The 13,245-nt window shown below is 42.7% G+C and overlaps 1 protein-coding gene across 1 annotated transcript in view; it reads left to right on the top strand.

The window, feature by feature from the left end:
* The first annotated feature begins 6 nt into the window (after positions 1–6).
* The window catches only part of KCNH5 (potassium voltage-gated channel subfamily H member 5), a 136,835-nt gene continuing 123,596 nt past the window's right edge, over positions 7–13,245 (top strand). The window contains 2 exon segments of the mRNA XM_026053747.1: positions 7–102; positions 11,477–11,600. Of these exon segments, the coding sequence (XP_025909532.1) occupies positions 30–102; positions 11,477–11,600 (197 nt within the window). The 5' untranslated portion in view covers positions 7–29.

The following is a 13,245-nucleotide window of genomic DNA, read 5'->3' as shown; positions in this document are numbered from 1 at the left end:
CCGCCGGCCCCCGAGCCCGGCTCTGCAGGATGCCGGGCGGCAAGAGAGGGCTGGTGGCACCGCAGAACACCTTCCTGGAGAACATCGTGCGGCGCTCGAGCGGTGAGACATCCCACCGTCCGTCCCTCCGTCCGTCCCTCCATCCATCCCTGCATCCGTGCCTCCGTCCATCTCTTCATCCCTCCGTCCGTGCTACCTGTGGGTGCGCGGTGCTGCTCTCCCAGCCCACCCCGGTGCTCTCCGTGTCCGCCGAACTTCTCGTGTTGCTGCTGCGGCTCCGCTTGGCGGGCGCCGCATCCCTGTCCCCACTCTTTAGTTTCTTCCTTTCTTTTCTTTCTTTCTTTTTTTTTTTTTTCCTTTCCACCTTCTCCGTGCATGGGGTTTGTGGCCGCCGTGGTTTGGCCAGACGGTTCTGTGGCACTTTTTAAGYGTACGGGAAAGGTTTGCGGGCGAGGATAGGGGAGCAAGCGGTGTCTGGGTGATGCTAATCCTCGGGCTAAACAAATAACATCAACTGCTGCCTGCGCTTGCACATCTGCAGCTCTCTGTGGAGACGAGTTCTGGGAGTGTTTGAGGACTGCACGGGTCTAAAATTACCCAATCTACCCTTGCCCATTGCAAAGTCTGATGAAGAGCAGCGAATTCAACCCCGTTTAAGTTACGATATGATTGCAGAGCATCCCTCTAGATGTGCTAATACAGGTGCTGCCTTGGCTGGGTCTTGTGCCGCTCACATTCCTTGTCTATGCTGTGGTCTTTGCACTGATGTAGTGCAAAGTGTAGTAGGAGCATTTGCACGGGTGAAGTCTGGTAGAGCAGCTCAACTTCACGTCTGCTCAGAGATCCCATCTCAGACAAGCACGAGTTAAGGAGAGCCCTGCAGTGCCAGAGCCCTGCTTGGCCAGCGGGCATCTAGCGACATGAATCAGAGGGATGGGTGGAACAGAGCATTTAAAAAAGTTGCCGTGTGTTATTAGCTAAGGCACTAATAGGATGTGAAGTCCTCCTGTGGAGCATTCCCTTCCACCTTCCTGTTGTACAGCTCTGGATTTATCTTACACTGCTACTCAAGAGGTCTGGTGTGCTGGCTTGATTTTAATGTCAGGTCTTGGATTAGTGATTCCTTCAATTCCACAGGAGTGGAACCAACACTGCAGGGCCTGGAATTTGTTTTAAAATGTTGAGTATTAAAGCAGTAGCCCTATACTGACCATTTTGGGAGGTTTCCTCCTTCCCATGTTGCCTGCTTTGGTTCTATGGCCAGCTCTGGTTCTRTATCAAGCTTTATGGCAGGATCACTAGAAGCCAGAGTTTCTTGTAATATATATATATTTGCCAGAATATTAAATGCAAGCTTAATTAGTAGGGATTTATGCAGCACTTTTGCCTCTGACAACTTCAAAGCCTTGCCTGGAATTTAATTACACTTCTCGGCTCCCTGTAGAGGAGGACAAGCAGAGACGTTCTCAACCTGTCCTTAAAACTGGCATTAAGAGCAGGTTTGGACATCTCCGTTGTTTTCCCAAGGTCGTGGCAAAACTGGGAACACAGTTTGGGAGTGTCAGGCGTTTGTATAATGCTCTAATTAAATCACATGTCCTCCCTAGTGAAAGCTCAGTAAAGCTTTGAGATGTCAAAAAAGCCGAGAAAAGCTCAGAAGGCTTTTGAATGTTGTACTTTTAAAAACGTCCCTTCCAATTTCTAATCTGGCCTAATTTGGGAGCTTTAAAATCGTGCTGATGTGGCCACTGCTTCCTCATTTTCTTTTCCTTTGGTGATACCTAAGTGCGATGCTACAGAGAGTCAGAAATGCTCCACTGGACACTGAAGTGAAGAATGGAATGGGAATTTGTTTCTGACTCATGTAAATGGTCAATGTTGTGCCCTAAAACAGGATTTTGACCTTATTTTTGTTATCCAGGACATTAGTGCTTTTTAGAAACAGTAATTTTCATTGGAGTCAGCACTGTTTAATCTGAATTTAATTGTGTTCGGTGGAGCAAATCTGGTTCGAGGATCTCCTGACAGTCCTCACTAAAAGACAAGGATTTGGTTTGCTGAYGGTGTACACTGTAAAGCAGCACTGTTTTTAGTTTTTTTGTGCTTGTATTCATCAGCTGTGAGGAGATTTTTCAGAGTCAAGTTGAGTAATGGCATAAAGAAAAGACCACTTCTTCCTTCTTGATTAAAGAATACGCTTTTTGGGGGAATTTCTCACACTTAGGTAGTCCCATCACACTTCTTGCCATAAATCTCTTCTCAGCAACCAAGAAAGGTTTGTTGATAGAGGTAATACCTTTTATTACCTAATAACTGGAAAGAAAATGGAAACAATTGGGGAAAAAAATAGGTATTTGTGCACATGGGCAGTTCTTCAGGTCTGAAATGGAGTAAAAGATTTTGAAATGAAATACAGATGGAGACCGAATTACTGTGAGACGCTAGTGATGGATCTGAACAACAAATGCTTACATACAAAATTATATTAGTTTTAAATGTGGAAAGTTGGAACTGGCACAATCTGTGGCACAGACTGAACGTGGCACCTAGACCTGGTATTGCAAAACAACTGTATATTTGATTTTTTATCTTTTTTTTTTTTTTTTTCTTCAGCACTAAGTGTTTTTCATTTAAATATCTTATGAACCTTTCCTTTGCACCTCAGCTTTGGCTATAAATTAGGTTAAATGAGAAGTGCACACAGAGAGGTAGAAAAGCTGGTGGGGCTCTTGTGACTCCGTCCAGGAGTCTGTTGGAGGCAAGTTCTCACCTTCAGAGCAGCCCCTTGCTTTGCTTCTTGTGTTGTTCTCCTAGGTGGTTCCCARTGTGCTTCTCCATGAGTGATTTGCCCGTCTGGTTGGAAGAAATAAGTCCATAGGGATATGTGCGGCATGTTGTTAGAGCAACTGCAGCAGCTGGGGAAAAGGGATGATCCTTCAGGCCCATCTTCAGGGACATCTTCATCTCCTCTGTGCACCCTGTACATTCTTTTTCTTAAGAGCAGAGTGAAAATACATTGAGTAAAGGTCTGATCCGAGGCAGCAAAGACTGCTATGGTCTTGCTGCAGAGTGCCCTAGTTCTTCAGCTCTCCAGCTGTTTTGTGATGCTGAAGGAAGAGATGTTTTGTGGGAGAACCAGGTTAAATTACCTCAAAGTGTCTGCTTTTTCCTGCCATTAATATTTTGGGCTTTTGGTAAGGGCCTTCCTTAGAGTCTTTGGTAAGAGCCTTCCTCTCTCTTCTTAAGATGGTCTCGTCAGTGTGCAGCCATTTTTACTATCATTACTGATAACTTCTTATCTGTGTTCAGAGCTCCTGCTGGCTCTGACCTCAGCTCAGTGTTGTGGAGATGAAACCAGGCGCAGATTTGAGCCAGTCTCTAGTGCAGGGCCGGACTTTGTGGTCCTGGCCCATGTGCAGGTAGAACCATGAACCTGAGCTACAAATGTAGACGGACAAATATGTCCCTCTTGCCCACCCATCTTCAGCTTTCATGCACCCTAGCTGCAAAGCATTCAGTTTGTGTCAACTGCTTAATTGGCTTTTATGGCYGAGGATGAGTTTGGGCAAAGAGTAACCCTGGGACGTTGCAGCACTATGCAATGAAAAGCACCAGCAGGCTGGAAAGAAGGASATGGGTTGTTGAGAGAGAAATATGACAAGTTGTCCTTCTTGGTTATTGTTTCTACTGCAATAACTCTTAGAAGCTTCTTTGTGGAAAAGGGTCTTTCAGGTGTTGTCCGAGTGGATTGGGGTTGTTGAAATCTTTGCTTTTTTAGGCATCCTTGTCAATTTTACCATGAGCTTTAATTGACCTAAGATTTGATTCCTGGTCTTTAACAGTTTAGTGCCACGTTCATGCATATGGACTCCTTAAGACAGAGCTTTACGTTCTGCCGGGAGCCCTGACTTGGGCAAAAGATCCATTTACCTGGGAAGAGTGAGGGAAATGCATGTGATGAGCTCTGTAGTGCTGAGGCACTTTTTAAAAAATATTTTTTCAATTTTTTTATTTATTTATTACACTGCTTTTATAAATCAGTGCCTGCTGTCTTCTCTTATCCCTCCTACTAGCCCATGTAGTGTAACCTATTTCTGATATGCAGAGATACAAAACATTGTTTCTTACTGTCATTGGACTTGATTTATGGCATACTCCTCCGCTCCAAGTGGAAACAAGCTGGATTTTCATCTGATCCAAATTAGGTGACATTTGCTGCAGGGAGAAGGTGCGCTCCAAGAAGTTACCTGGGGTTTGTAGGGGYGGGAGGGATCTTCTGCAGACCCCGGGACATCTGCTGTTACTTRAATCTCTGTGTAAAGAACCTACAAAACCTGGGCCAAATGCTTCCATTCTCCAATTCTCTTGGTTGTGGGGAAGTTACTGTAAGGGGGGTCATGGGGATTATATTTGTAGGGCTTTTTTGGTGTTTGGAGGCACCAGGGCGCATTTGAAATTTCAGTGACAACAGGGGCTTGCTTATAGGTAAATCAGTGCAAAGTGAATTCTTACACCAAGGAGTGTTATTAGATGAAATCTGTGAGGTGTTTTTAAAGATAAGCATTTGTCTGTCCTTCTTCTTCCAGTGTTTTGGGTTGATTTGGCTGAATCCTGAGTTTTGAAGCATATCCGATGCCTGCTGAAATGGGGGCAGTTTCAGAAACGCTGAAACTTTTGCTTTCATATGCAATTTTTAATTAAAAACTAATTCTGAAAACTCTGCAGCACTGTATTAATTTATAAGCCCAAATAATAACATGTTGTTAGGTAAAGAAGTAGCTGGATTTCACTGAGATCTGACCAGCTACTTTGTTTAATAGAGGTCTTATGCTTTTAGCATTAATTTTATTTTCTCTGCGTGTATCTGGCAGTGAGATATGGCGGTAAGAGAGAGACACTCGCCTCTGAGAGGTATTTAAGTACAAGCTGAGCATTGCCACAAGAGGTCACTGTAAGTGCTGTTGCATTCCCAGGTTAATGATTAAATCTGATGGAGAAGAGAAAAAAAAATAAATTATTGATTTTTATTTTTTTTTATTTTTAGAGTAAACATTCAGATTTGTTATTACTGTTGGAAGAAATACACAGCTAAAGAAGAATGCCAGGAAGTTAAGTGAGCTGTGGAAATACATTTAATTAGCCTGTTCTATCAGGGTGCTGTTGAGTGGTTAACCTGAATTTTCAGGTTTTTGCCTGGTGCGCTTAAGAAAACAGTGTTTTCCCACATGATAAAATTAAATAAGACTTTGGAGCGACTATTCTAACAAAATGTTTTTTCTAAGAGCTTTTCAGCATGCCTGGACATTGTCTGTTGGAGATGCTAAGCCAGGTGTAACCTGGGTTGCTGGATCCCGATTCCGCATCCCTCCCGGGATATGTCCCATTAGTGGCAAATCACTCCAGCCCCTTGCTGATCATTCACACGAGTAGTGGAGCAGGGGAGAGACAGGCAATTCTACCCCAAACCCGGGTTTTGGAAATACAGCCAAGCTCTGTAAAGCTCTAGCTGTGGYCCTGTGGGCAGAGTGGATGCAGCCCCATCTTTGAGCAACTGCTGCTACCACAATTAGCACTGTGAAGTTGGGAAATTAGCACCTTTTCTTATATATATACACATATATATGTAATATATATGAAATTAAAAGCAGAGACATATATATTTATGTATTTTCAGTGCTCTCCAAATTGCTTGCTGCCTTTGGTGAGAACTAGAGCGCTCCAGTTCGAATTTAGTCTCGGTACGTGTGTGCTCTACATCATTTTAATAGGGAAGAAATTCAGGGGCAGCATGTAGAAGATAATCAGGCTAGGTAAAGATTACTTTAATGCTGAGATTTATGAACGTGTAGGAGAAAACCTCTTATCAGAGGTATATGAGGTGTCATTTCTTGAGCAACTCATGGGGACGCTCTCCTGTCCTTATTCATTTTCAAACTCTTCTTGAGGTTGGTAAAATCCTGCAGTAAAGACTGGGGACTGAGCTGCTCATAGGATTTCACAGTGAGAATGATTAAAGTGAAATTTCTAAGGTTGGGGAAGGTAAATTGCAGGCACACTCTAATCTCTCTTCTTGTGCTTGCTTCCTAAATTGCTGAAAGCTGCTGTGTTCCCGGCTAAGTGACTTACATGTCGATTTAATATTTCAGCCAACACTGGATTATTTATCTTTTTGTTTTATTTGAGGAGCACTTATTTGGGGCAGGAATTAAATCACTTTAGCATAGTCAGTATGGTAGCATCTTGCTCAGGGCTTAGACCTCCATGCATTTTTGGGAAGTTAAGTATATGAATAAATACAATAGTGCTACAGAAAGGTGCGGAGTTTGTTCCACAAGGGATTCTTTTTCTTTCCTTTTTTTTTTTTTTTTTCCCCAGGCAACCAAAACTTAATGTGCCGGATAAATTGGATGACAGTGATGTCTTACATGCTTTAAAGACACTAGGGAAATAAGAGCTTTGCCAGGCAGCAGTGTGATTTTATAGGAAGGAGTAAAAAGCACGGGTGGAGGCTGCTTCAAGGCAGCACTTTGCTTGCAGACAGTCCTGACTTAAGCATGAGCTTGGATTCACCATATCTGTGTGTCACTATTAGTATAATAACCAAGGCAAAGACTTGCTTAAGCAAAACTAAAAGAAAATCAAGATTGAGAATTTTTTATTTAAGGACTTTTTTTTCCCCCAGGAGCCCCATGAGCTTTCCAGGAAGATACTGGGAATAGGTGGAACCCTGTGTAGCTATAGAAAAACTCAGCTGCCAGCAGCTGAAGTGGGAAATTTTTATAAGAGAGCATGCACAGGAAAGGCAAATCGTTTGGGCTAGTAATTGATTCCTGTGTGGAGATGATGTTTCTCCCCTCCTCCCCTAGTCCTCTTTTGCTATTGCTTCATTTTTTTTCAAACATCTTCTCAGAAGTGACTTGAATTACCTGGAAAGAGATGGAATTTTGAAATGGATACTCAGACAGTTTTGTTTAAAAGTGATACCCAACTATTCTTGAGGAAAAAAGATGATTAGAGACAATGTTCCGCACTCGGCTAAGCGTATCTCCTAAAATGATTTAGCTGTTCCTGCTCTCCTGTGGTTACATAACATGAATTTTACACTGCTTTGGGCGCTGGGTTGGTTAAAAAAGCTGCTTGCACACTGCGGTCATTTGTTTTTAACAACAAAACAAGCCTCGGTGCTGGGTTGAATATTAGCTCCTGCAGGACGGAGCAAGATGAAAGGCTCGCTGCTCTATCGCCTCGGCTGCCTCTGTGCCCAGAGGAGCGCTGGCAATGGCAGGGACCTTGTCTTGCACAACTCTTTGCCTCAATGATGTCTTCCACATCTGGAATTTTGCTGCTTGCAATTTTGTTCCTTGCCAGATATATTAAACTTTGTAAATTAGGTGAGTTATATTAGTGAATTAAGTGCCTGCTGACTTCCTAAGATGAATCCAGCAACTCCGAAGGGCAYGTCTGCTCTCTGAGCCCTGCTTCTCAGCTCCCCTCTGGATGGACAGTGTTTTAGATGTGTCTAATCAAAAAAACTTGCACATCCTCCAGACGTGTGCTTGGGCCTTCCTGCARTATACTGGGCGGGGGGAAACAGAGATGGAGAAGATGGTCAGTGGAGGCAGTGGCACCAGGACAACCTTAGAAATAATAAAAATTATCTTTTCTCTCTAAGGAAATGGAAAGTGGAAACTTTCAGTACTTCAATGCATTTTCTTTCAGTACTTCAAAGAAAATCCAAGCAGGAATGAGTGTGTTACGAGAGGTTTCAGGCTGGTCGTTTATGAAGGTTTGAAGTCAGCTGCATGTTGGTGCTGTCAGAGGGTGATGTTTTGCCACGCAGTAATTTGAATCACAGGTGCAGAGAGGTTCGTACACTGAATCCAACCTGTGGTCGGCCAGACTTTCTGTCCTGCCTTCAGCAATGGCCAATATCAGATGGGCCAGGGCAGCTGCTCCTAGTCTCTGCAGTAAAACATTTGGGAAGTTATGTCCTGCTGTGCGTGGAAAGAGCAGACTTTCCTTTATAGGCCTCAACACTCATTTTACCCGGGTTTAAATTACCAATATCAGAGCATGAGCTGCATTTATGCGTTGCCATCCATAAGTTTAGCCATCCTTGACAACACCTGCTGCGATATTGCTCTTTTAGCAAAGTCGTGCTGCACCTGMAACGCGGGTAACTTCAGTGGCTCAGGCTTAGGCTTAGTGGGAGAATTCTGTGTCGTTCAGTTATAAGCAACTAAATTCCTTATACAAATGCTTATCCTTGAGAACACCTCCAGGAATAAGTTCTTCTCTTTTTTAATAAAAAAAAAGAAGAAAAAAAGGAAGAGATCTTGCATCACTTTGCAGGCTGTACTATTGATGGAGCAGACTTGTCTTTCTCCATAGCTGATGTGCTCGAATGAAGAATTGGGCTCGTGTGAAGGTATCAAGTCCTTGGGGAGTGTGAGCAGGTCTAAGTCTGCTAGCAGATCTAGGTCCTGCTTCCCTGCTAATATAGTTGGAGTAACCATTAAGAAATCACCCTGAGGGCAGGATTTGCAACAGTCAGATTGACATATATCTTGGTCTGAGACACATCTGGGATGGACCTGTCTCAGCATGGAAGCCATGCAAAGAAGTCACCTCCCTGCAAGCAAAAGAGCTGGAGGATGGAAACATTTGGCCCTCTCGAAAGACAGTTCTTCCATAGTGTCATGTCCCTAGTGCTGGATGTTTACAGCCAGATACAATCTGGCTAGTGTGAAGGTAAACCTGTCTGGAGTTTTGATCTGGAGAGATCATAGAAATAATGAAGAATTATTATGTGTGTCCTGGTTGGAGGAAATAAGGTGATTATTGAAGGGAAGGTGTGGGGATGGGTGGATGCTGAGCCATGGGGGCACAGTAAAAGCACCTATTTGCTACATCATTGACAAACTAACGGTTTTTAGATGGTGTTAGGAGCTGTAATACCCCTGCTCTGGGGCCAGGCGCCCACTCGTGCTTCCTTAAATTCTAGCGAGCTGCTCCCTGAGCAGCAGCATTAATGAAACATGGATTCCTATGGCTTCGTGCCTGCACTTAGACTCCTTTGTGTCTAGCAAGATGCATACATTGATTCAGGCGTTTTGTTCAATGGGAGTAGGACGTGCATATGTATTCAGAGGCCAAGCATGGGCAAACAAGCCTGGTTTGCTTGGGAAACAAGGGTAAGAGCGTCAGTCACGTAAAGGAAAATTTATGGGGACAAAGGAAAGTGCATATTCTAATTCATGATCTAGTTATTAGTATATATACCATATATATGAGCTATATATGTATCTGAGCTATATATATAATCCGTTAACACATACTAACATCAATCAGGATAATTTTGCTGTCTTTCTGTTTCTGTTTGCATGAAACATGAATAGGGTGACTCCTTAACCCCCCAGGGTCAGTTTGCTCARTCTAACGAATGCCCTAGCAAGCATTACAAGACCCTCCTCTATAAAGGCACATATATACACATGTATAGAAAAGCAAACTGCTGTATGCCCTACGCCTTCTGATGGCTGCACATCTACCTTCTGATTCAGTACACAGGTGTATGGCCAAGGTTACCCCTGTCAGATGGGAGACTTGGAATAAGGGTGGCCTGTTTATGGATCCTGGACCTGCCTGGCATCCGGAAGGCATTTGGCTCTCTGAAATAGCAGAGGTTGCAACTCTGTCTTATCTATATGTGAGCACCCAAAACTTTGTGGGGCGATGTAGTTCTGCAAGTAAATATCTCTTTCCTCCTTCCAAATCAAGCCTTGCTTTGACCAGAGGACTTGTGATATTTGCTGCTTCCTGGGGTATCATCCTGGCTGGGTGAATTCAAGTTTTTTKCCCCCTGCCAAGTGCTGCAGGGTCAGAATTCCTGCCCGCTCAGGCAACGAGAGGATGAGCAAGCAGGGCAGAGACTTCTCCTTAAATTTCTCCGTTAAAAGCTGAGGGCAAATAGCGTGGAAAGCAAGACCGATACCCCTGCAAAAGCAGAAGGGACAGAAATGCTCGAGTGTCGATACAGTGGGAGCTTGGGCTATCAAACATTTTGATTTCCAGGTAGGAAGATTTCACCTGCATAAGGCATTTGTGCTGAGGAAATGGTGCTGCATTTAAAAACTGGATTTGCAGTGAGTTCAAGAAAAAGATTTCAACTTAAGCAAAATCCAAGCTTCCATTTCTCACACCAGTTAGCTTTTAAATACTTTTCCATCTACTTTTCTGTAGAAAATCCAATTACTGCTGGATTATTCTTTCAAAATTTATGCTTGTAAAGCAAGAAAACAGCAATAAATAGCGTTTTTTTGCACATTTTCCTTGTCTAATGGAATAATATGTATGATATGCGTTCTAGTCGAAGAATTATAAATAAAGTGAGAAGGCAGCATATAGCTTATGCAAACCCACTGTTATTTTTTTATGGAAATGACTGTGCATACACCTGAGTATATTTCTGTGAAAGCAAGGGGCACATCCATTCTTCAAGTACTAAATAACTTGTAAAAACTCTTGAAAATTTTCTGGCAAAAACTGATGAGCGGAACCTCTGCAATTCTTTCCTTACAGCAGTGATTTTTAATAGCTGAATTTAATAGCTTTTCAGTAGCTACATCTTAATAGCTTTTTATCAGCCAGAGATGCCTAGTAGTTCCACATGTACAGTCAAAATGAAGCTTTAAATTAAAAGTACAAATAAACAGGGGTCAGAAGATCATCAGAGACCACAAGTAGGAGTCTCTTCTAGCTGATATGCTATGAGAGAATATTGTGGAACAAAATTAGAAATGTTTGTGATGTTGGTGAGAATAAAACACCCAAGTGCTGTGCTTAAGGAAAATGAGTATTCCTTTATTGAGTAGCGCCTCGCTAAAAACGGTGTCAGAGGAATCGTTCCAAACTATTTTAGGACTAACTCATCACATGTTGGTGCCAGTCCATGCATATAGACTGTAGGCACTGACTGAAAGCACAGATGATTGAAGCAATATTTAAACCTGAGTTCAACCTCCTAAGTATTCCCTGCCTGTATTTATATGTTTATGGCAATAGAAGCTGTGCTAGTAGGATGAACCCAGACCACCCGCTGGCACTTTTTTGGGGCAGAATTTGATGTTTGCTTTGTGTTATTTCAATCTCACATCCCTTTTGGCATTCATTGCTTGTACCATCACCCTGAATCTCCCGTTGGGTTGTCTAATGCCATAAACACATCCTTTCTACATTGAAGTTGGTATCTATATCGGTATTCRGAGTAAAAGAAACTACTTGTGTTACTAAAAACCATCCTGTTTCATCAGGACCTAACCTTAATGCCTCATTTTGGCTCCATCGAGCTCTCAGATTTTTGCTGTATAGTGATTGCCAACATTAARTAACTCTCTGCGTCTGCTGGATAGTGCTGGGAGGACTTCAGTGTGCTTCGTGACTGACAACAGCCCTTTCTCTCTCTCTTTTTCTCTAGAATCCAGTTTTCTGTTGGGAAATGCCCAGATTGTGGACTGGCCTGTAGTTTACAGTAATGACGGTTTTTGTAAACTCTCTGGATATCATCGAGCCGACGTCATGCAGAAAAGTAGCACTTGCAGGTAGGTGGCCTGTCTGTTCAATGCCCTTTTAAAAGTGGTATTTGCTGGGAAGAAAAATTGGGGTTTGAAACTGGGATTGGTATGTGAAAGGCTTTGTTTTGCAGGAASTAAAATGGAACTATAATACTAAAAATTGGCTTTAAAATGAATGAAACTAGCCGCTTATCCAGGTCATGGTAAAGCACTTAACCCTGTGTGTTCAGTTAAGCACATGGTCGACTAATTTCCAGTAAAATCAATGCTTAGTTCCATCAGAATTAGCAAACTACTCACGTGTTTAATGCCACATGTCCTTTTCAAAAGCAGGGGTAGTGTTTGGAATAGTGCAAGATTTAGTTGTAAATAAAAGACAACCAATTTCCAGTTGTATAGGCTTTTTTTTTTTTTTTTTTCAATTTTGAACATCTAGAAATTAAATATTCCACCATTCCACCCCAAATCTTTCTAAAGCAAACGAAGTCTGCCCAGTTCTGAAATTCGTGTTATCCCCTGGTAACTATACGACTGCAATGAAAACTGCAGAAATGAAGGCTCTTAAATGGATCTGTGCCCGCTCTRCTGCCCTCTTTAAAAAGCAATGAAAACACCAAATCCGTGTGTTTGTGTGAGAAAGCAAAATAAAGTGGGTCCTGGAACGAACTGCAGGGTCCTGGGAAGAGGGTGCTCTGTATCTACATGGATCATTTGGGGACGGACAGGAGGGGAGACCTTGGGAGCAYGAGGCTCCTCTGTGTGGCCAGGTGGGCTCCGTTGGGCCACGGGAAAGGAAAGGGCATATGCTGCTGACATGAAATATTAATTCACACAATAGCAGCAAAGTCAATATGCTCAGTGGGGCCTGAAAGAAGCAGCCTTATCACAGACATCCCAGCCAGGCTTACACAATTCCCCTTTTGCTCTCTCCTATCATCTCTGCTTTCTGCAAAGTGAACTCAATCCGCTTCCCTGCGAGCTGACTCGTGTGTGTGCTGAGGTCTTTGTAAAAATAGAATGGGATTGCAGGAAAATGTTGGGAAAATAAGGGTTTATTCTCTTAATAATACCCCTTTACATGAAAAACTGTGGGGACCAAAAGGTTTATTCCCTCAGGATGTTTTCCATGAATGTGATGGGCTCTCGGTCCCTGTATAAGGATCCTGTTCTGGTCACATTTGAGTGAGTCTTAGAGCTGAATTCCTACCAATATGCGGATCCAAGGAGGGATTATTATAGAAAATGTATGATAGCAAAGATTTTTCTTTTTCCTTTTATCTTCATTGTCTACATCCATCTCTGGATTTTGGGATGACTTTTCTGCACTGAAGGCATGGCTAGCCAGGTTCTTATATCAGAATTTTAGCTGGTAAAGGTACATACAGAGTGTGATCTTTCCTGCCTCTTACATGACATCCCAGTCTCTGCAGATAAAAAGCTGGAAAAGTTTTCAGCGTGGTTTGACATACAGCTTGTCCCCTAGCTGGGAGAAATGTCTTTGGAGCTTCTTTCTAATGAAGAGCTCTGCAGCTCTGTGGAATGCAAAGTAGTTTCAAGGTCAATGGTGCCTTATTTAGATTTACTCAACAGAACATCACTGTGGGTTTCTCTTTCTTTCTTTCTTTCTTTCTTTCTTTCTTTCTTTCTTTCTTTCTTTCTTTCTTTCTTTCTT

The sequence above is a fragment of the Nothoprocta perdicaria genome, unplaced genomic scaffold, assembly GCF_003342845.1.
Source record: "Nothoprocta perdicaria isolate Ctin4 unplaced genomic scaffold, notPer1 scaffold_118, whole genome shotgun sequence".
NCBI classification, from domain to species: domain Eukaryota; kingdom Metazoa; phylum Chordata; class Aves; order Tinamiformes; family Tinamidae; genus Nothoprocta; species Nothoprocta perdicaria.
The sequence above is the reverse complement of the archived record's forward strand: the minus strand, read 5'-3'. Positions and strand labels throughout refer to the sequence as shown.